General features: G+C 33.8%; 4 protein-coding genes across 6 annotated transcripts; 3 read left to right on the forward strand and 1 right to left on the reverse strand.

Moving 5' to 3' along the window:
* The first annotated feature begins 7,152 nt into the window (after nucleotides 1-7,152).
* LOC145064339 (L10-interacting MYB domain-containing protein-like) lies at nucleotides 7,153-7,916 on the forward strand. Its single transcript, XM_079011809.1, has 2 exons — nucleotides 7,153-7,470; nucleotides 7,554-7,916. Exons 1-2 carry the CDS (start codon nucleotides 7,153-7,155, stop codon nucleotides 7,914-7,916), a joined length of 681 nt encoding a protein of 226 aa, XP_078867935.1.
* A 3-nt stretch (nucleotides 7,917-7,919) lies between these two features.
* On the forward strand, nucleotides 7,920-9,575 carry LOC145064340 (uncharacterized). Its single transcript, XM_079011810.1, has 3 exons — nucleotides 7,920-8,013; nucleotides 8,882-9,076; nucleotides 9,145-9,575. The coding sequence occupies exons 1-3, from the start codon at nucleotides 7,920-7,922 to the stop codon at nucleotides 9,573-9,575; spliced, it is 720 nt and encodes a 239-aa protein (XP_078867936.1).
* A 471-nt stretch (nucleotides 9,576-10,046) lies between these two features.
* Nucleotides 10,047-11,734, forward strand: LOC145061217 (Tetratricopeptide repeat (TPR)-like superfamily protein). 2 transcript variants are annotated; one of them, XM_079008641.1, is made up of 8 exons: nucleotides 10,047-10,389; nucleotides 10,475-10,541; nucleotides 10,700-10,739; nucleotides 10,832-10,964; nucleotides 11,048-11,119; nucleotides 11,236-11,316; nucleotides 11,395-11,461; nucleotides 11,553-11,734. In XM_079008641.1, the coding sequence occupies exons 1-8, from the start codon at nucleotides 10,123-10,125 to the stop codon at nucleotides 11,633-11,635; spliced, it is 810 nt and encodes a 269-aa protein (XP_078864767.1). In that variant the 5' UTR covers nucleotides 10,047-10,122; the 3' UTR covers nucleotides 11,636-11,734. The 2 variants fall into 2 exon arrangements, with proteins under 2 accessions (XP_078864767.1, XP_078864768.1); XM_079008642.1 differs by having other exon boundaries at nucleotides 11,395-11,456.
* Nucleotides 11,710-14,248, reverse strand: LOC145061216 (Protein phosphatase 2C family protein). Of its 2 annotated transcripts, XM_079008639.1 has the most exons (6): nucleotides 14,093-14,248; nucleotides 13,433-13,687; nucleotides 12,830-13,138; nucleotides 12,470-12,587; nucleotides 12,170-12,393; nucleotides 11,710-11,941 (listed from the first exon to the last, which is right to left on the reverse strand). In XM_079008639.1, exons 2-6 carry the CDS (start codon nucleotides 13,676-13,678, stop codon nucleotides 11,738-11,740), a joined length of 1,101 nt encoding a protein of 366 aa, XP_078864765.1. In that variant the 5' UTR covers nucleotides 13,679-13,687; nucleotides 14,093-14,248; the 3' UTR covers nucleotides 11,710-11,737. The 2 variants fall into 2 exon arrangements, with proteins under 2 accessions (XP_078864765.1, XP_078864766.1); XM_079008640.1 differs by lacking the exon at nucleotides 12,170-12,393.
* Nucleotides 14,249-19,197: the final 4,949 nt, after the last annotated feature.

A 19,197-nucleotide genomic window follows, 5' to 3' on the forward strand; every position in this document is an offset into this window, starting at 1 on the left:
CAGTCTTTATCAATATGAGATCTGATTAATATTTACACTTCGTGTTCTTAATCTTCAATCACTCAAATCTAACTTTGTTTTCTCAAATCTCGATAACAATTCTCATCAGATCTGAGATCTTCAGAGAAAGGAGCTTCATCTAGAGGTATAAAGTGCAAAAGTTTCCTCTTTATTTGGTTTGATATTGCATGGACCATTTCTAGGGTTAAAAGTCCCAAAGGTGGAGACTTTATGAGTGTAATGTACTCCATGGACCTAGATCTGTCCCATTTCAGTGATAATTGTGTTATAGATCCATAAAAATTCCATCTTGGTCGTTTTTATGAGGTCATGCTTGAGTTATGAGCTTTCTAGAGTTGGGAAATGGAATGTTATGGGTGTTAGTGACTTGTCCAGCCATGCAAAGGCTTAAAGTCACCAACTTTATGGATTAAGAGGCTTAGAAATGGTCAGATCTAGAAGTGGGACGTGGGTCTTCACTGTTTAAGACCTCAAGAGCTTAGAGTCTGAAACTGGGAGTTACGCTGGGCATAATCCTAGTACGCGCGACGTAAGGGCTCGCGCACCCCGTTTCTGTGAGGACGCCGGGTACACCCAGCGTACATGTTTGGTATGCGCAGCGTAACCCGGAGAGTTGACTTGTGTTGACTTTTAGGGTTTGGTCAACTTTAGGGTCTTTAAGCCATTAGAGGGGTAAAATTGTCTTTTACCCTTCTGAGAGTACCAAGAGAGGGAATTGTCTAGCCTTGAGAGATGTATTGATTAAGAGTATTTATTTCATATGATTAGGCAGAGGCTAGGCCAGATTTTATAGAGTTCGAGATTACCGAGTTACCCGAGGTGAATCTTCTCATTATACTTTACTTAGAGTGGTAATTAGAGTTACGTGACAGAGTATTTTGTATGATTTTGCATGATGTGATTTCTATGTGATTTATGCTATGTATGTTTAGAGTTTACAGAGTTAGGACCGGAAGGTCCACAGAGTTAGGGCCAGAGGGTCCACAGAGTTATGGGACTGGAGGGTCCCACTGAGACACATTGACCAGAGGTTCAAACAGAGTTATAGCCTCGAGTGGCTAATATGTGTTGTGTGTGGTATTTTGGGGAACTCACTAAGCATTTATGCTTGCAGTGTTGTGTTATGTGTTTCAGGTACCAGTGAGCATCATGGGAAGGCGCCGGCTTGATCAGTACACACATGAGGAGCTTTTACATATTATGATCTTGGGATGTGATGTTATGAATTGATTATGTGATACAATGATATTTTTATAACAATTATGAATGAAAGTGTTTTTTTAAAATGTGAAAAATTATTTGAAAATTTAGGTGTTAAAATATCTTGTGTATTCTCCACTACAACTTGCTTTTGGTCAAGAGCCAAATATATCCCATTTGAGAATTTTTGGGTGTGAAGTATATGTCCCTATTTCCCCACCTCGATGGACAAAAATGGTTCCTCAAAGAAGGTTAGGAATATATGTTGGTTATGAGTCAGTATCTATTATATGATATCTTGAACCGTTAACAAGTGATGTTTTTACAGCACGCCTAGCAGATTACCAATTTGATGAGGCAAATTTCCCATAATTAGGGGAGAAAAGAAGATTCTGGAAAAAGATGTGTCATGGCAAGAGCCTTCTTTATCATATCTTGACCCTCGCATAAAGCAATGTGACATGGAAGTTCAAAAGATAATGCATTTTCAAGAAATGGCAAATCAATTGCCTGATGCATTTATGACACAAAAGGGTTACTAAATCATATATACCTCTTGTCAATGTTCTAGATCGAATTGAAATTCCACATGGACAATCTAATGATAAAGTCACTCAAGAGTCTAAAACACACCTGAAGCATGGAAGGCCATTTGGTTCTAAGGATAAGAACCCACGAAAAAGAAGAGGATCAGAAACTACACTGGATCATGAGGAAAGTGTTCCTGGAGAGACACGAATTATTCAAATTCCCTAGGAAAAAGGAGGATAATGCACAAAATTATTTTCAAGCAAATAGAATACGTGACCAAAATGAAACTGACAATATAAGTACAATATTTTCTTATTCAGTTGCATGTGATATTGTGAATGATGATCCCGAACTACAATCTATCATTGAATGTCAAAGAAGAAATGATTGGGCTAAATGGAAGGAAGCTATGCAAGTTGAGTTAAATTTTCATAACAAGAGAAAGGTTTTTGGGACCATTATCCTCACACCAAGAGTTGTGAAACCATTAGGGTATAGATGGATCTTCGCACGAAAAAAAAAATGAGAAAGACGAAATTGTAAGATACAAGGCTAGACATGTTGCTCAAGGTTTCTCTCAAAGACCTGGAATAGATTATGATGAAACTTATTCACCGGTAATGGATGCAACCACTTTTAGGTATTTAATTAGCTTGCCAGTCTCTAAAAATTTAGAGATGCGTCTTATGGATGTTGTTACAGCTTACTTGTATGGATCACTTGATTGTGATATATATATATATATATATATATATATATATATATATATATATATATATATATATATATATATGAAAATCCCTGAAGGATTTAAAATGCCCGAAGCATTAAGTGCAAAACCCAAAGAAATATATTCTATAAAATTACAAAGATCTTTGTATGGGTTAAAGCAATCTGGACGCATGTGGTACAATCGTTTGAGCGATTATTTGACAAGTAAAGGTTATAAAAATAACACTATTTGTCCATGGGTATTTATTAAGAAAACAACATCTGGGTATGTGATCATAGCAGTCTATGTTGATGATCAAAACATCATTAGAACGAATAAAGAAATCCTTGAAGTGATTGAACTTTTAAAGAAAGAGTTTGAAATGAAAGATCTTGGAAAAACCAAATATTGTCTTGGTTTACAGATTGAGCATATGCCTAACGGAATACTTGTACATCAATCAAATTACACAGAAAGAGTCTTGAGAGGTTTCAATATGGACAATGATAATCCTTTAAGCACTCTAATGGTTGTTAGATCATTAAATATTGAGAATGATCCATTTCGTCCATGCGAAGAGAATGAAGAAGTCCTTGGTCCAGAAGTACCATACCTTAATGCAATTGGAGCTCTTATGTATTTTACCAATTATACTAGACCTGACATTTCTTTTGCTGTAAACTTGCTAGCAAGATTTAGTTCAGACCCAACAAAAAGACATTAGAATGTAATCAAACATATTTTTCGATACCTTCGAGGAACTAGTGATTTAGGATTATTTAATCCTAACAATTCAAAACAAGGCTTGATTGGTTATGCAGATGCAAGTTATTTGTCTGATCCTCATAAAGCTAGATCTCAAACTGGATATGTATTCATGAATGCAGGTACTGCAATTTCTTGGCATTCTCAAAAGCAAACACTTGTTGCCACATCCTCAAATCATGCTGAAGTAATTGCACTAAATGAAGCTAGTAGAGAATGTACATGGTTGAGATCGATGACACAACTAGTTTTAACTTCATGTGGACTTGAAAAAGATATAGGTCCAGATTTAATATATGAAGATAACTCAGCATGTGTCACTCAAATGAAAGATGGATATATCAAGAGCGACAGGACAAAACATATACCTCCAAAGTTTATTTTAGTACACTCAAGAGCTTATAAAAAATCATCAAGTTGAAATCAAATATGTTCAATCCAGCAACAATGCAGCAGAACTTTTTACGAAGGCACTTCCTACTACAATCTTCAGGAAACATGTACATGGCATTGGAATGCGACATGTGCATAGAATATAATGTAACATATATCTAAATTAGGGGGAGTCAAATATACACTGCACTCTTTTTCCCTTTGCTAAAGTTTTTCCTATTGGGTTTTCTTTAGCAAGGGTTTTAATGAGGCAGTACTTCAAAACTGAACTCTAGATCAGAAATGGTGTCATCCAAGGGGGAGTGTTGTAAATTATTGTGAATGACACCAATAATTGGTGAATTGGTGAAAGCTATCATATCATACTATTTACATGACATATGATAGGTAATTTTTATAGTATAAATAACATGCTCTTGCAAAGATATGACAATACAATTTCACAAGATATAAAATATCTCATATCTTTTCTAAATCTTCTTCTCCATCAAATTCCTTTATATATGCTGTTAGTTTAGTTTGTTTTAAATTATCTTAATCACGTTGAATTTTATAACTATATATATATATATATATATATATATAGAAAGAGAGAGAGAGAGAGAGAGAGAGAGAGCTAGGTTTAAGTATTCTAACTAATTATTGTACATCTATCGTATGCTATGAGAATGATAAAGAAAATATGTTGTTTGATAGTATAAATACGTTCAATCTTACATAACTATTGTCATTAACACACATTCTCACTAATTAAATCGTCTATAAGGTTATTATACACTTATTATTATTATTTTCATTTCTGTCATAATGTTGTCAGAATGTTTTATTGGGTCGTATTTTGTCAGAATGAAAATGAGTGAAAAACGATGTGTAAGAACAAAAAAAATAATAAATAACGAGAATGAATGAAAATGACGATATTCTTGTAAGGTTGAACGTATTCGCATTGCTAAACAACTTATTCTCTTAGTAATTCTCATAACATACGATAGATGTACAATAATTAGTTTGAATAGAATAACCTAAGACTATATATATATATATATATATATATATATATATATATATATATATATATACAATGGCGTTTAGACCGCAATCTTGTAATTATAAACCGCAACCCACACCACAAAGGCGATTATGCGGTTTTTATGCACACCCCTATACATTATAACTATTTTTGAGTTTTCATTTTTGAGTTATGAAACATAACTTCAACAAAAAATCAGTAAAGATAACGCTTTTAATAGATATGAAAATAATTTAATTGGTTTTTTAATATAATTGAGTAATATATTATGTTGTGTCGGGCATTCTCATGTTTTTATAAAGATTGTAATCTTTTTTTAAATTTATTTATCATAGCTTCTAATAAGTAAGTTTACAAACATCCTTATTGAAAAATATCGTTTAAAAATCATTAATGCTTACCCTTTGCAATAATTTTATCATAATATAAATATCTTTTTAATTTTTAAACCGAGTTTTAAGGGGTTTTGGAAATACCTTTTAAACTCAAAAGTTCTTTTTATAAAAGTTCGTTTTTTTAAAGTGCTTTTAAGAGATAAAAGTTAAAAGTTGTTTTTAAAAAGTGTTTGGATGATATCTCTTAATTTTTTAATGTATTTTAGGGTTTAAAAGGCTAAAAGTCACAAAAAGTTATAATTTCATGACCGGGGGGGGGGGGGGGGTGGGGGAGGGGAGGGGGATGTTTGGGATTGCTTAAAAAAGGACTTTTTTGACTTTTGACTTTTTCAAAAAATCAAAAATTCTAAAAGATGTTTGGTATTTCCAAAATAATTTTTTGGCAACAAGGAATTAATGGTTTTCCAAAAGACAAGAAAACATGATTTTTTATGACTTTTGCCTTCTTACAAGCAAAATTATTTTCAAAAAGTCAAGAAATATTTGACAAACATTTTTTAAAACTGACTTTTGATTTTTATTCCCTTAAAAATTAAAATCAAAAAGCTATTTCACACAAAAAAAACTTTTCACCTTGAAAAGCAATCCCAAACACCCTTTTAGAAAATCCTTTTATTATTTTTGGATAAAAAAAGTTATTTTCAAAAGTTCCGTTTTTTTTTAAACATCAAATATTTTAATATATCAAAAGCCCAAACCAAAAATAAGAAGCAATGGAGGGGAAGGGATACAAACAAACAAAAAATCACAGAAAAAACAAAGAAGCATAGTTACATGAAACTAAAGAGAGATTTTTTTTAGAATGGGAAGTAACTCTATTCCACCCATCTACCCAACCAATTCCCCCTGTATTTGATCAATTCGTAAGTTTGAAGAATTATAGAAGCCGCAATGATTGCAGTGGAAGCACCATTTTTCGTGAAAGTTTTTCCATTTCTTGCTATCCATATGTTCCAGAACGTGGCGTAAAAAATCATGTTGAGAATTTTTCTTTTCTTGGGTCAATTTCCTCATGAGGCAGCAAAATCAATAAGACCACGTACTGAGTTGAATTGGTTATTGCTAATTCCGCACCATTTTAGAATCCAATACCAGACCTCCTTGGAGAATCCACAATCAGCTAAAAGATGATTCGAAGATTCATTACTTACCCCACATAATTGGCAATTTGGATTTTAGACTAATATACCCCTGAGACTAAAGGGCTATTTGATTTAAACTTACCAGGTCCGGTTAGTGCTGACTGCTGACTCGGTCAGCAGTTGGATGTTTGGTAATTACAAAATATAGCTGATTCGGTCAGCCAATTCCACTTACCCGGTAAGCAAAAAAAACTCTCATGACTGGAAATTAAAGCTACACGTTTTGTTCCCCTTTACCCTTGCTCGCGTCCTTCACCATTACCCTAGACAAAAGCTGCTCCCCTCCATCGTCAACGCCTATTGATCGCCTCCTGCCCCATCTTCTCCGGTGACGATGTACACAGGGGGGCGACTACTCCTCTTCATCGGCGATGAGCAGGTAAGATTTCTGTGTTTTTTTTTTTGCTTTTTTTTATCTGAAATCATAAAACCCTTCATGTCTTTGTCAAATTACTGATTTCATTCTTGGAGAATAGTGTACACAATGCATTTTTCAACAATTTTAGTCTCGTATTGTCTTGAACAAATTTATATGGTTGTTAGTGTAATCGAATGAATTATGTATATTGTGTGTATATGATATGTTTATGTGTATGTCTAATATATACCAATGCTACATAGGTATATGTGTGTAGATAAATAATGAATTTTATCAATGCTACATTTTGTATTTGATATGTTAGTACACTAAAACACATGAATTTTTATATTACATTTATTCAATGATACCATATAGTCGTAGTAAGATCAAAGCTGAATCTCCCAAGTCTTGTCTTCAAGTTGTTTTATCTTTAGTTTAAACAAAAAAATTATATGTTTTATCTTATTGACATCAAGCACATAATGTTAGCTATTTGTAAATGTGTGTTATGTGGATGATTAGCTTATCACATTTATGCTTGATTTATTTGTAAATGTGTGTTAGGTGGATGATTAGATATTTTTTTCTTTTTTACAATAGATATGACAGATAAAAGAATTAGGGTTAGTTGGAAGTCGGAATTGGTGGACAAAACTTTTTTGGAAGCATGTATACAAGAATCAACAACCAATGGCCGGGAGGGTAGTGGCCTAAAAGCAAGCTCATGGGCTGTGGTCGCGGAGAAATTGAAGATAGATCATAATTTTATAGTCGAGAAAAAACAAATGAAAAACCGATACGACTATTTAAAAGCAAAGTATGCAGTGTGGTTAAAACTTAAAAACAAAACAGGAAATATTTATAATCCCGTAACGAATTCTTTTAACATGACTAATGAAGAATGGGAAGCGGAAGCGAAGGTACATATATACATATTTTTTAAATTAGATTATTTTTTTACTACTTTAATAATATTTATTAAATTGTCAAACAATTGAACAAGTATGTAGATAAGCTGAGAAATGCACCCCTCCCTTGCCCTGAACTTTGTACCCAACTATTTGATGGGGTGACCTTGACCGGTGTTCACAGTTGGGGGCCATCTTCGACACTACCTCATCCCAATGAAACCTTCAGTACACATGATTTTGAGGATACAGAGATGGATGAGCCATCACCTCATGCAGATACCCCAAGCTCAACAGTACCTCAACCTACTGGTGAGGAATCATCTGGGTGGACAAAAAACAAGGGGGGCAAACGAAATGGTCCTAAAGAAACCACACTTGATGATGAGTTGAAAGAAGTTGGAAAAGAAATTATCAAGGATGCACAAGCATTCACGGAAGCAAATAATCTTAACTAGGAGATGGATGCTTGTATGGCGAAGTTGACAAGCTTGGAGTGGGGAGAGTATGATCCGAAATACACCACTGCTCTTATGTTATTTGCTAAAAGTGCTGGTAATAGGAAATTTGGTTGCGCCTTAACTTGTCGACTTGTGAGTCATGGGTAACAAAGGCGGGAAGAAAGTTTGGAGTAGTTGGTTGACTTTAGTATGTTATAGTTCATTGTTTGACTTCAATATGTTATGGTTCATTTTTTTGACTTTAGTATGTTATGGTTCATAGTTTGACATTACTATTCTATGGTTTAGTTATGTTATGGATTGTTTTCTTAGGTGCAGTTATGTTATATGAATTTATATCTTATGGAATGTTATGCTTTTAGTATTTACATGTTACGGTTTGTTATGTTATGGATTGTTATGTTATTGATTTAAATATAATTTGTATTTGACATCTAACATGACACATGGATAAAGAAGGTGACTTTTTATATTTCCTTATATTCTCGTGGTATTGGTTGATGTTGGTCCGACAAAGGCAAAGAATAATTAAAAGAATAAGAGCTAGTGAACAGGTAGCAAAGGGGTATATGTATACGCAAGATCTAATACACGGATGTCCTATAGTTACGATATGATACGTCTTTCACAAGATGCATTTGTACTATTATGCAATCACTTTACCTAAAGAAATTGGTTGCAATGTAGTAGGACGATAAGTGTTGAAGAGAAGATGGCTATGTTTTTACATATTATAGGACATAATGAACGTTTTCGAGCTGTTAAAGAAAGATTTTGTCACTCCACCCAAACAATTCATCAATGTTTTCATGAGGTCTTACGTGCAATGATGTGTTTTGCACGAGAAATTATAGTACCAACCCCGTCTAATCCAACAAGAAATACCTAAGAACGACATAGACGGCTATTGCACATATTTCCTGGAGCAATAGGTGCACTGGATGGAACATTTATACATGCAGTTGTGCCTATTGATCAACAAACTCGTTATAGGGGAAAAGAAAAAGGTGAATGTTATCAAAATGTAATTGGAATTTGTAATTTTGATATGATATTCACCTTTGTATGGGCTGGATGGGAGGGCATATCACATCATTCTAAAGTTTTGAAAGAAGTTGCATTTAACCCGACTTCCGGATTTCCATTCCCTCCACCAGGTTTGTAACTTTACTATACGTTTTATTATTTATATTATTTATATGATAAATTTGTCAATCATCTACAGATAAATATTACCTTTGTGATGCCGCATACACCAACACCCGTGGATTTATGGCTCCCTACCGCAATACTAGATATTGGTTAGCCGATTTTCGAAGAAACAGAGCCTTAACTAAGGAAGAAAGGTTCAATCATGCTCATGCACAACTTAGAAATATCATTGAACGTGCTTATGGTGTATTGAAGGCAAGATTTCCAATTTTTAAACAAATGGTTCCTTATCATTTTCCAGTGCAAAGAGACATAGTCATTGCTTGTGTTGCGGTCCATAATTTTATAAGGAAATACGATATTGAAGATGAATTATTTATGAACTTTGAACAAAACACTATGGTTACTCCTAATGTGGGTGGTGGAGGTAGTGAGGGCCAAAACATAGAAGACATAGAATTGGGTTCAGAAGTCGTTGACTATATGACTACTTTGCGTGACTAGATTGCTAACCAGTTACTTTCAAATGATTCATGTTAAATGGTGTACTTTTTTTTATTATGTATGACAATTTGTATTTGGATTTTGTATTACACTTTGTATTTGGATTTTAATTGATGTATGTTTAATTTGGATTTTATATGATAATTTGTGTTTTTATAATTTTTTTTATCCAACACAAGAGACAACACAAGGGTAATATGGTTATTTTTTTTTTCATTCAGCACAACCATTCAGATAAATAATCAAACAGCATAAACTCAGTCAGATATGGACGCAGTCAACATTTCTAACCCAATCAGCAACTATCAAACGACCCCTAAGTGACTCTGCAACAGGAATTCTATCCATTAGAGAGCTCTCCACACAAAACATTTCACCCTTTAGGGGTTGATTCCTAAACATCTTTTGACTTTTTTGAACTTTTTCAAAAAAAAAAATAAAAGCCAAAAAACCTATTTTAAAATCAATCCCAAACACTCTCTTAAACTAACTTTTGTATTTCATCCTCATCCGCCTCTTATCTTCTTTCTCCCTCGCTCCCAAGTCGATGGCAGTATCTCGGAGCATGTCGCCGGCAATTTCCAGTACACCTACCCCTTTTTACCGCTCATCTTCTTCTCTCTCATTTTTTCCAAAAGCCCATCATCCTTCACATTTGTTTCAAACTATAACCTTTTCAACCACTCCCAATTGCCCCCGTAATTCCAAAACTTCAACTTCAGTTTCGGGAATCTGGGACGCCATTACAGGAGGAGCCGGTTCATCCCGTGAAGCCCTAATCGCAATTCGACGAGGAATGGTTCTCTTTCGTCAGGTTCCTCCACATTTCCCAAATCGAATCTTTCTCCTGCTTTTAGTTTCTTGTTATCTTCTCAATATCATCTTTATTTGTAATTAAGGGTGATGTAGCCGGGTCTGTAGCAGAGTTTGATAATGCAATTCAACTTGATCCTCGTCAAAAGGCATGTGAGTTCCTCACTTCCTCTCATTTATATGCCGATGATGAAACCTAATTTGGGGTTTAACTGGAAATTGCATCTTGTTTGTTAATCAATTAATGATGATAACGAAAGCAAGAAACTTATTTTATTTATAAGTATTGATCATTGGTATTGTGTGAATAGATCTTTGGCAAAGAGGGCTCTCACTGTATTACCTTGATAGGTATTTCCAGAAGAAAAAGAAGTTCTCATTTAATTTGATCATTTTCATCTTTCTTATTTACTAATGTCACCATGATTGGCCTATGTGGGTAGATTTGAAGAAGGGGCAGAGCAATTCCGAATAGATGTAGCACAAAATCCAAACGACACTGAGGAGTCAATTTGGTGTTTTCTTTGTGAAGCTCAACTATATGGAGCTACTGAAGCAAGAAAACGATTTCTTGAGGTCTATACATAATTTCCATGAAAGAAAGTCTATCAATTTTGAATCTCTCATTACAATATTTTCCCTTGGTGTATGTTTTACAGGTTGGAAGAGATCCTAGACCTGTAATGAGAGAAGCTTATAACATGTTCAAAGATGGTGGTGACCCTGAAAAGGTACATGTAATAAAACTTTATAATTAACTTTTGATGTTGTGAATGCCTTTTAGTATATGCTATATTGCTATCTTTAAAAGATTACTTCGCCTAAAGTGATTGATTTCTCTTTTCAGCTTGTAGATGTGTTTTCCAAAGGGCGAGAGAGCGAGTATTTTTATGCTTCCCTATACGCTGGCCTTTATTATGAATCTCAGGTTTGTATATCTTTTTTCAAGATTCTTTAAATGCTTCTTGATTTGTTTTCATTCTCTTGTCATCTTTGTTAATTGTAGAATGAAGCTGACAAGGCCAAAGTTCACTTGGTTGCTTCTTGTAAATCACCTTATGGAGAAAGGTCAGGTTGTTTCACTGGTGCTTTGTATATAGAAGACATTTAGATTTAAGGTCGCTAATATTTTATTTTTTTAATGTTGTGTGTTAAATGTTACAGGTTGGATGATTATATGGCATCCTTGGCGAAAGTTCATTGTCAGTGTCGAAACTGGGAGTTGTAAATTGAATTTGACTCTTTGAGAAATCCATTTTATAGATACATGAAATTATATGTTAGAAACGTAAAAAGATTTTATGTAATAATATAAAAGGTGTAAATAACCTTAAAGATTTTGTTAATCTTTATTTTGGAGTAGCTACAAAAGATGAGGAACAATTATTGTGAAAAAAAACACAAATAGCCGAAATGTCATCAATTGCGATCCCTTTTCTTTTGCGTTTCCATTCACGAACTGCACGATCCACTAGACATTTAGCTGATTTGGCCTTGTCTGATGTCGATGACACAATCTCAACTGCTTCTTCATTTGAAACAACATCCCACACCTACAGAATTAAGTCACATAATTTTTATCAACACATAAAAGGTTGTACTGCATTTGACATTGGATCGAAACCAAACCGGACTATGCTAAAGGGAAAAGTAGCAATTTTTGTCTCATTCAAAAAGGTGGGACAGAGACTCACTCTCAGTTTCAGTCACAATCTGTGTGTTACAGATACTGACAAAAGTATAATATCAACTAGTTAAGTTTTACGGATTCTTGAACATACCCCATCGGAAGCAAGCACAATAAATTGGTCTTGGTTGGTTATATTTCGTTGTATGACTTCGGGAACAGAAATAAGCCCGAAATTTTTAATACAGTAATCGCCAAAGGCTCGTGACATAGCCAGACCAGGGGAGTCCTCATTTGGCAGCCACACACGGTGCACACCGGGCTCGTCTTCTAGGTAGAAGACGCGCCCATTGCACTCAACTATCCGTTCGGCCTCCTCTACACACAAAATAAGTTTATTCAAACAGACCTACACAAATTGAAAATAAAATTATTTCCAGAGTCAACCACTCACGAGGTAGATTCGGTTTGAAATCGACTGTAAGTTGTATGGGTATCAAGCCACCATCATCACTAGCCGTGGCCAACACTGCACGAGAATCTCCGACATTCGCTATGACAAGATGATCACCCTGAAAAGTTGTATTTGTAAAAAGGTTATTATTCCAACATATTCTTGTCGTAACATCACATGAGACGTAAATCAGGTAACCTGGGCCCACATGAAAGCCCAATAGAAGAAGCCCAACACTATGGACGTTGAGACCAGGAGAAACTAAGAACATCATGTGATATGTAAATCAGGTATAACAGTTGAAACGACTGTTAATACTTAAACCCTTGCATGTTAAATGTTGAAAGGATCTTGAATTACCTGCCTCACAGCCACCAAAGCTGTTGTTCCACTATAAACTGAATCAATTTTGCGGTATTGTTGTAGATCATGATCGACATCGGCACAAGTCTTTGTGATAGAATGCTGCCATAGATGAAATCTATCAAGTTTTTTATCAGATTCCAAATCAAGATCATCATCAGCTGAACTTTCGACTAGCATATCTTGCCAATTACAAAGCAACGATGATGTCATCGAGTCACAAACTCTCTTTGCAACGTAATGTCCCCATGGACCATGACCATCGAAAACCCCACAAAACATCATGTCCTCCTGGCACCCAAATTCCTACACTCCGAAAAGAAAAAAGAACACATAAAACATCGCTTTTAGTGATCCAAATTCCATACCACTAAAATCAACATGAAATTTGTTGGAGTCTCCCTTCTTTCCTCAATGACTTTTATGGAGAAAAAAATCAAGAACTCCATATATTTATATGGTATTAGAACGGGTGTCTAGCACCTCATGGCCACACCATGTTCAAGGGCTCTTTTGTGCTCACAAAAGTCACAAAATTAAGAAAATTAAGGACTCCTTATTTATAACAAACATGGGATGAAAAAGATAATCTTTATATACCTCCCAAACAATGCAACAATCTTGATTGACACCCTTTTCGCCTTTCCTGGAGCAAACAGAAGCAAAATTATCCGATCCTTTCACGTTGACAGTGCCGGAGGATCTCAAGATCATCTCATTCTTCTTCGCATCTTTTGCCATGGCTTCTGCAGCTTCTTTGCCACTACATTCCGTAGAACTCGTCCCTCTCTTGGAAGTCGAAAACGTTCTTGATAATCCATCTAACATGGAGGAAAAACGGCCCATAATTCACTTCTGAAAATCACAAAAAGTCAATATTTTTAGTTCATATGATTTACATAGATTCTAATAATAAATGTGATACACGGGATGTCAATGTTCCTTACTCAAAAAAGCTGTCAGAAAGAACAATCAAACCTATGAACTTAAAAAAGGGCAATTTTCTTTATATCCTATTTCTGGAAAACATAAATCCAACTTGTGGATAACCCCATTATTCTACATTTTTGTGTACCCAGAAGAAAAATTTTTAAAAGCTATCATTTTAATCTATAAGGAACGCAACAAACCAAATCCATAATAAATAAAATAAGATAGTCGGAGAATATGCCGCATGAGCATCCCGCTGGATACCGCAGGAACTGTAGATTCGGTTTCAAAACCTAAAGAAGAAGTGGGTAGAGGTTTGATGAGAAAGACCTTGTTCTGATCGGGATGCAAGAGGTCGGGATGATCGCCGGAAAGTTGGCCGGAATATGAAGGAAATCCGGTGAGAGTGAAAACGAGTGAGGCAATCCTCAATCATATGGATTTTGTTTGTGCCTTTTAAGATATTTAAGTGGGGGAAGAGACTTGGAAAAACGACGTTTGAGATGTATGCAAATACAAATACAGTATGTGTGGTGGAGGCCATAAGTGGGTGGTTTGTAACTGGAACAAGACCCACCTTTTTTCAGCAGTAAATCTATCCGTTTAATCTGAAGTGACGGATATGTTTTATTATATTTTTTAAGATATGTTTGATTATAATTTTTAACTTCTAACAATTATATAAAATTAAAAATGCTAATGTTACAACATTAGGTTGTGTAGCACATTTTTTTTTCCATAAAAGTATATCGATATTGATTTGTTATTATAGTGAATAAAGATTGATACGTTTTGATATCTTTTAAATAATAAACAAGTGTAATAGTAAAAATAAAAAATAAAAGACATAATGATCATAAAACCGATGATCAGTTTTCACAGTTTCTAACGTTTTTGTGGGTTTGTATTTGTAAAATCACAAAAAATGAATTTATTGATTGCTTAACAGCTTAAGAAATAATTAATTCAAAAAGTGTTAAAGATGTCGGTACAAATAAGATTTGAATAATTGATACTCGGTGACTTAGTATAAACAAACAATTTTGACTTTATGTTTATTTTGTAGCAGGTCAATGAATATGATCATCAACGATAGTTATATATAAATGTGACAATTATTATGTATTCTTGATTATTCCCTATAAATAATGTACTTAAACTCCGTTTAGTAAGTTAGTTCATGTTACCTTGAGTTCTTGTATCTATAAGAATTCGACAAGAAAATCATTCAAAAGCCACATTTGTTCTTATTTTGTTTTCTTGCTTGTGATTGAATATTCAATTCTTAATTTTGTAGCATATATGTTGGTCGTTTTTATATGAATCTCATCTTTTCCGTTGGTTTTATAGCCAACATACTCGTAAAAAAGTTACTAAATTTGTTATTTTTTTTATTGATTCTTCAATTTCAAGTTTTTATTAAATTAGAATAAGGAATATATACATTAAAGTCCCAATATTTTCATCGATTTGACAAGAAAGTTCTAAAATTTATTTTCTTGACAGTAAAGTCCTAAGTACCGGCAATTTTTTTTGACACTTTTACCCTTTTTTCCGGTTTGCCGGTAATCAGGACTTTACTGTAAAAATAAATAAAGTTTATGACTTTCTTGTTAAATTGTGAATTAGGACTTTACTGTTAAAAAATAAAGTTCAAGACTTTTTTGTCTAATCGTTGAAAATATTGAGACTTTAGTGTATTTTCGTAGCCCAAGAGCTTTTTGTTGTGATTTTCGTCGTAGCACCACTGTTTTTCTTACCATCATCATATCATCTTTACCCTGATACAATCACGATCAGGGGATATAGATGCAAAAGAGAGAGCGAGAAAGGATGAGAAGACTTGTAAAACTTTTTTCTTGGTTCGCCGCCAACTCTCGAACTGAAAAGTGGGACAGATTGTACAAGCACAAACAACACATGCCTAGTCAAAAGAGTGTGAATGTGGAGAAGGGTAAGAAGAGCAATTTCGTTTTTTCCAGTTTCTTAGTTCTCCATTTTTAGGACTGCAAAAAGCCAACACAACCTAGGTTATTTCTTTCTTGATTATCTCTATTTTTTCAATGTTGGTTTGTTGAGATTAAAAAAATCATTTAACAATAAACAAACGTTAAAGATTTCAATAGGATCTAGCTGACCAAAGCAGGTTTGATTAACTGTTATGTTTAAAGACTATCATGTCATTAAATTTCTAACCAAAAAAGGGATACATACACTAAAGTCCCAATATTTTCAACGATTTGACAAGAAAGTCTTAAACTTTATTTTTTAACAGTAAAGTCATAATTCACGATTTGACAAGAAAGTCCTAGACTTTATTTTTTTGATAATAAAGTCCTAATTACCGGCTAATAGGAAAAAGGGTAAATGTGTCAAAAACTGCCGGTAGCTAGGACTTGACTGTAAAAAAATAAAGTTTAGAATTTTCTTTGTCAAATCGATGAAAATATTGGGACTTTATTGTATATATCCGTTAGATTAATTTCTAAATTCATTTCAAGTGCCATTTTCATAAATTGAATGGAAATTTTGAATTTCAATTTGTTCACATGTATAATATTTCAATTGTGAGATTATATATGGAAATTTTGAATTTCAATTTGCAAGAAAGTCATTATATTAGCACAAAATTTCGATTTTGACACCAAATTATTATTATTTTTTAATTATGTCACTATATTTACAATTTTGTTGCAATATCAATCGAATGACCGGTTCTCTCGGTAACCACTATTCCCAAACTGCAATAAAGCCACAAAGTTTACCAAAATATCGATTTTGACACCGAGTTTCAAGTTGCAAGAAGGTCACTATATTACCACAAAATTTCAATTTTGACACCAAGTTTTTTTGCTCAATTATGTCATTACATTTACAATTTTGTTGCAATCTCAACTAATTAACCGATCGAAGATATGTTATTCTGGTTTTTTTGCTCACATGTCTTTTTAGGTCAATCCAATGCCTCAAAGTCACTTAAAAGTCAGTGAAAAGGGTGTAGTCACCTTTTTAGGTTACACTTTTTATTATAATGTTTAAATTTTAATTCTCATCAGAGTATTTCTTTACAAATGACATATGAAGGTCAATCTAGTGGTTCAAACTCACTTAAAGGTCAACGAAAAGAGGTACTCACCCTTTCAGGAGATGTTATTGTGGTTTAGAAGCTTGATTTATACAACAAATAAATGAATACCCCTACAAGGTCAGTCCAGGAGATGCTTAGTGAGTTTGAACCACTAAATCGACCTTGTAAGGTCTTCGTTTACTTGTTGTACAATTTGAGATTCTAAACCACAATAAGATCTTTGGAAAGGGTGACTATGCCCATTTTGCTGACTTGTAAGTGAGCTTGAACCATTTAACCGACCTTCATTTACTTGTTATACAAGTCAAACTTCTAAACCACAATAACATCTTATGAATCGGTCAATTGGTTGACATTGCAACAAAATTGTAAATATAATGACATATTTAAGAAAAAAAATTCGATGTCAAAATCAATTCTTTGTGGTAATATAGTGACTTTCTTGCAATTTAAAACTTGATGTCAAAATCGAAATTTTGGTAAATTTAGTGACTTTATTGCAATTCGGAAAAAATGGTTACCGAGCGAACAGGGAAAACCGATCATTTAGTTGTACTGTAACAAAAATGTAAATATAGTGACATAATTAAGAAAAAAATAACCCGATGTTAAAATCGATAGTTTGTTGTAATATAGTGATTTTTTTGCAATTTGTCCTATTACAAACGGTGTTAAAAGGACGTAATAGAGCACCAATTTTAGTTAAACAAGAATGAAGAATATATGCAATGGAGAAAACGTATGAAGTTCTATCTTGACGGTGTAAAAGATATGGTAATTTGGGATTTTATTGTTAATGGACCACGCGATGTAACTATTCAAGTGGAAAGAAGAGCAAAGCAAGCCGACACCGGAGATTTCAACATTCGTGGTATGATGTATGTTCATACTTTTGATAATATTATTGAGTGGAAAATACAAATCTAGTTAAAATTCTTAATTACTTATTAAAAAATAGCTAAATAAAAACCATTTAGCCAAAAATAGCCCATAAAAGAGTAGTCAACTGTAGGTTGACTAGAGGTGGCAAAAAATTGACACGACATGAACCCGACACGAAATAAACGGATTTGGGTAAGATATTTCAACCCGTTTAAATAAACGGGTTGACACGACACGACACGAAAATTAAATTGGTAAGGTTAGGGTTGAGAATTTCAACTCGAATATAACTCGAAAATGATCCGTTTATTTATATCCAAGTTTTTTGAATTATTTAAATAAACTAGAAAGATACAAAACCAAAAGCATAAGTAAAAAAAACATTCGAATTGAATTGTTTTGTAATGTTGAAATGACTTAACCGTCTAGATCAAAATTTCATTTCAGTTTTTTCATTCTCTCCCAAACTACTCAGTCTCTTTCAACAATCTCACATCCTCATGACATTGCCATTCGCCTCCCCAACTCCCATTCTTTTAATTTTGTCATCTAAACTTACTATGACTTCATCTATTCTGCCTCTAAACAATTAGTTTTTCATTTCCGCCTACCAAACTCCTACTCTTTCAACATGCTCAATCTTTTAACCTCACGTGACACGACATATTTCAAGGTATAGCCCTAACCCGAAACCCGACACGATCTCGACACGAAAATAAACGGGTTGACACGACACGACACGTTAATTAAATGAGTCGGGTTAGGGTCAAGCACTTTCAACTCGTTTAGTGTTTCGACACGACACGAACCCGACACGACACGACACGATTGCCACCTTTAAGGTTGACTACTGTTTCGCCAAATCGTCTAGTGTTTCGTGTTTTGTATAAAAAAAAAATTCATTGTTAGGATACAAAACCATAGGTTTTTTAAAACCTATGGTTTCCTCTCGAAACCTACGTTTGTTTTTTTATTTTATTTTATTTTTTTTTTTGTGTGTGTGTAGTTAAAACCCCCAAAACAGTAGATTTAAAAAAAAAGTTGTATTTTTTCACCCAAAACCGTAGCTACAGTTTGGGAAACCGTGGCTTTTAAAAAATCTACGGTTTTGTATCCTAAAAATGATAAAAAAAAATTTTTATACAAAACACGAAACAATAGATGATTTGGCGAAACAGTAGACGAAAATCGAAACATACGGTTTCTTGGGCTATATTTGGACATTTACTATTTGTGGCTATAAATTGCTAATCACTTCCTTAATTTGGCTAGATTAATAATTGTCCCTGTTATTGATGCTGACCGTAAACATATCAAAGATAATTGATAATGGAGTCCTATATAATTTTTTGTTCTTTTCGACGATGTAACAAGCTTCAAACAATTATGGAAAATGCTCAAAAGAATGATAGTTGCATCTGAGCAAAATTAAGAAAATAGAGAAACTACACCACTCAATAATTTG

The sequence above is a fragment of the Lactuca serriola genome, chromosome 7 (assembly GCF_051521515.1).
Source record: "Lactuca serriola cultivar US96UC23 chromosome 7, Lser_US96UC23_V15, whole genome shotgun sequence".
NCBI lineage: Eukaryota > Viridiplantae > Streptophyta > Magnoliopsida > Asterales > Asteraceae > Lactuca > Lactuca serriola.

Excerpts from the sequence above, each read along its gene's own strand:
- LOC145064339 (XM_079011809.1), top strand. The coding sequence starts at position 7,153 with ATGACAGATAAAAGAATTAGGGTTAGTTGGAAGTCGGAATTGGTGGAC. Across the intron at positions 7,471-7,553 it reads AATGGGAAGCGGAAGCGAAG|TATGTAGATAAGCTGAGAAA; the intron begins GTACATATATAC and ends CAATTGAACAAG.
- LOC145064340 (XM_079011810.1), top strand. The coding sequence starts at position 7,920 with ATGGATGCTTGTATGGCGAAGTTGACAAGCTTGGAGTGGGGAGAGTAT. Across the intron at positions 8,014-8,881 it reads GTTATTTGCTAAAAGTGCTG|TTGTGCCTATTGATCAACAA; the intron begins GTAATAGGAAAT and ends TTATACATGCAG. Across the intron at positions 9,077-9,144 it reads ATTTCCATTCCCTCCACCAG|ATAAATATTACCTTTGTGAT; the intron begins GTTTGTAACTTT and ends AATCATCTACAG.
- LOC145061217 (XM_079008641.1), top strand. The coding sequence starts at position 10,123 with ATGGCAGTATCTCGGAGCATGTCGCCGGCAATTTCCAGTACACCTACC. Across the intron at positions 10,740-10,831 it reads TCACTGTATTACCTTGATAG|ATTTGAAGAAGGGGCAGAGC; the intron begins GTATTTCCAGAA and ends CTATGTGGGTAG. Across the intron at positions 11,462-11,552 it reads ACCTTATGGAGAAAGGTCAG|GTTGGATGATTATATGGCAT; the intron begins GTTGTTTCACTG and ends TAAATGTTACAG.
- LOC145061216 (XM_079008639.1), bottom strand. The coding sequence starts at position 13,678 with ATGGGCCGTTTTTCCTCCATGTTAGATGGATTATCAAGAACGTTTTCG. Across the intron at positions 12,394-12,469 it reads TTTCAAACCGAATCTACCTC|AGGAGGCCGAACGGATAGTT; the intron begins GTGAGTGGTTGA and ends TTTTGTGTGTAG. Across the intron at positions 11,942-12,169 it reads TTGTGCTTGCTTCCGATGGG|GTGTGGGATGTTGTTTCAAA; the intron begins GTATGTTCAAGA and ends TTAATTCTGTAG.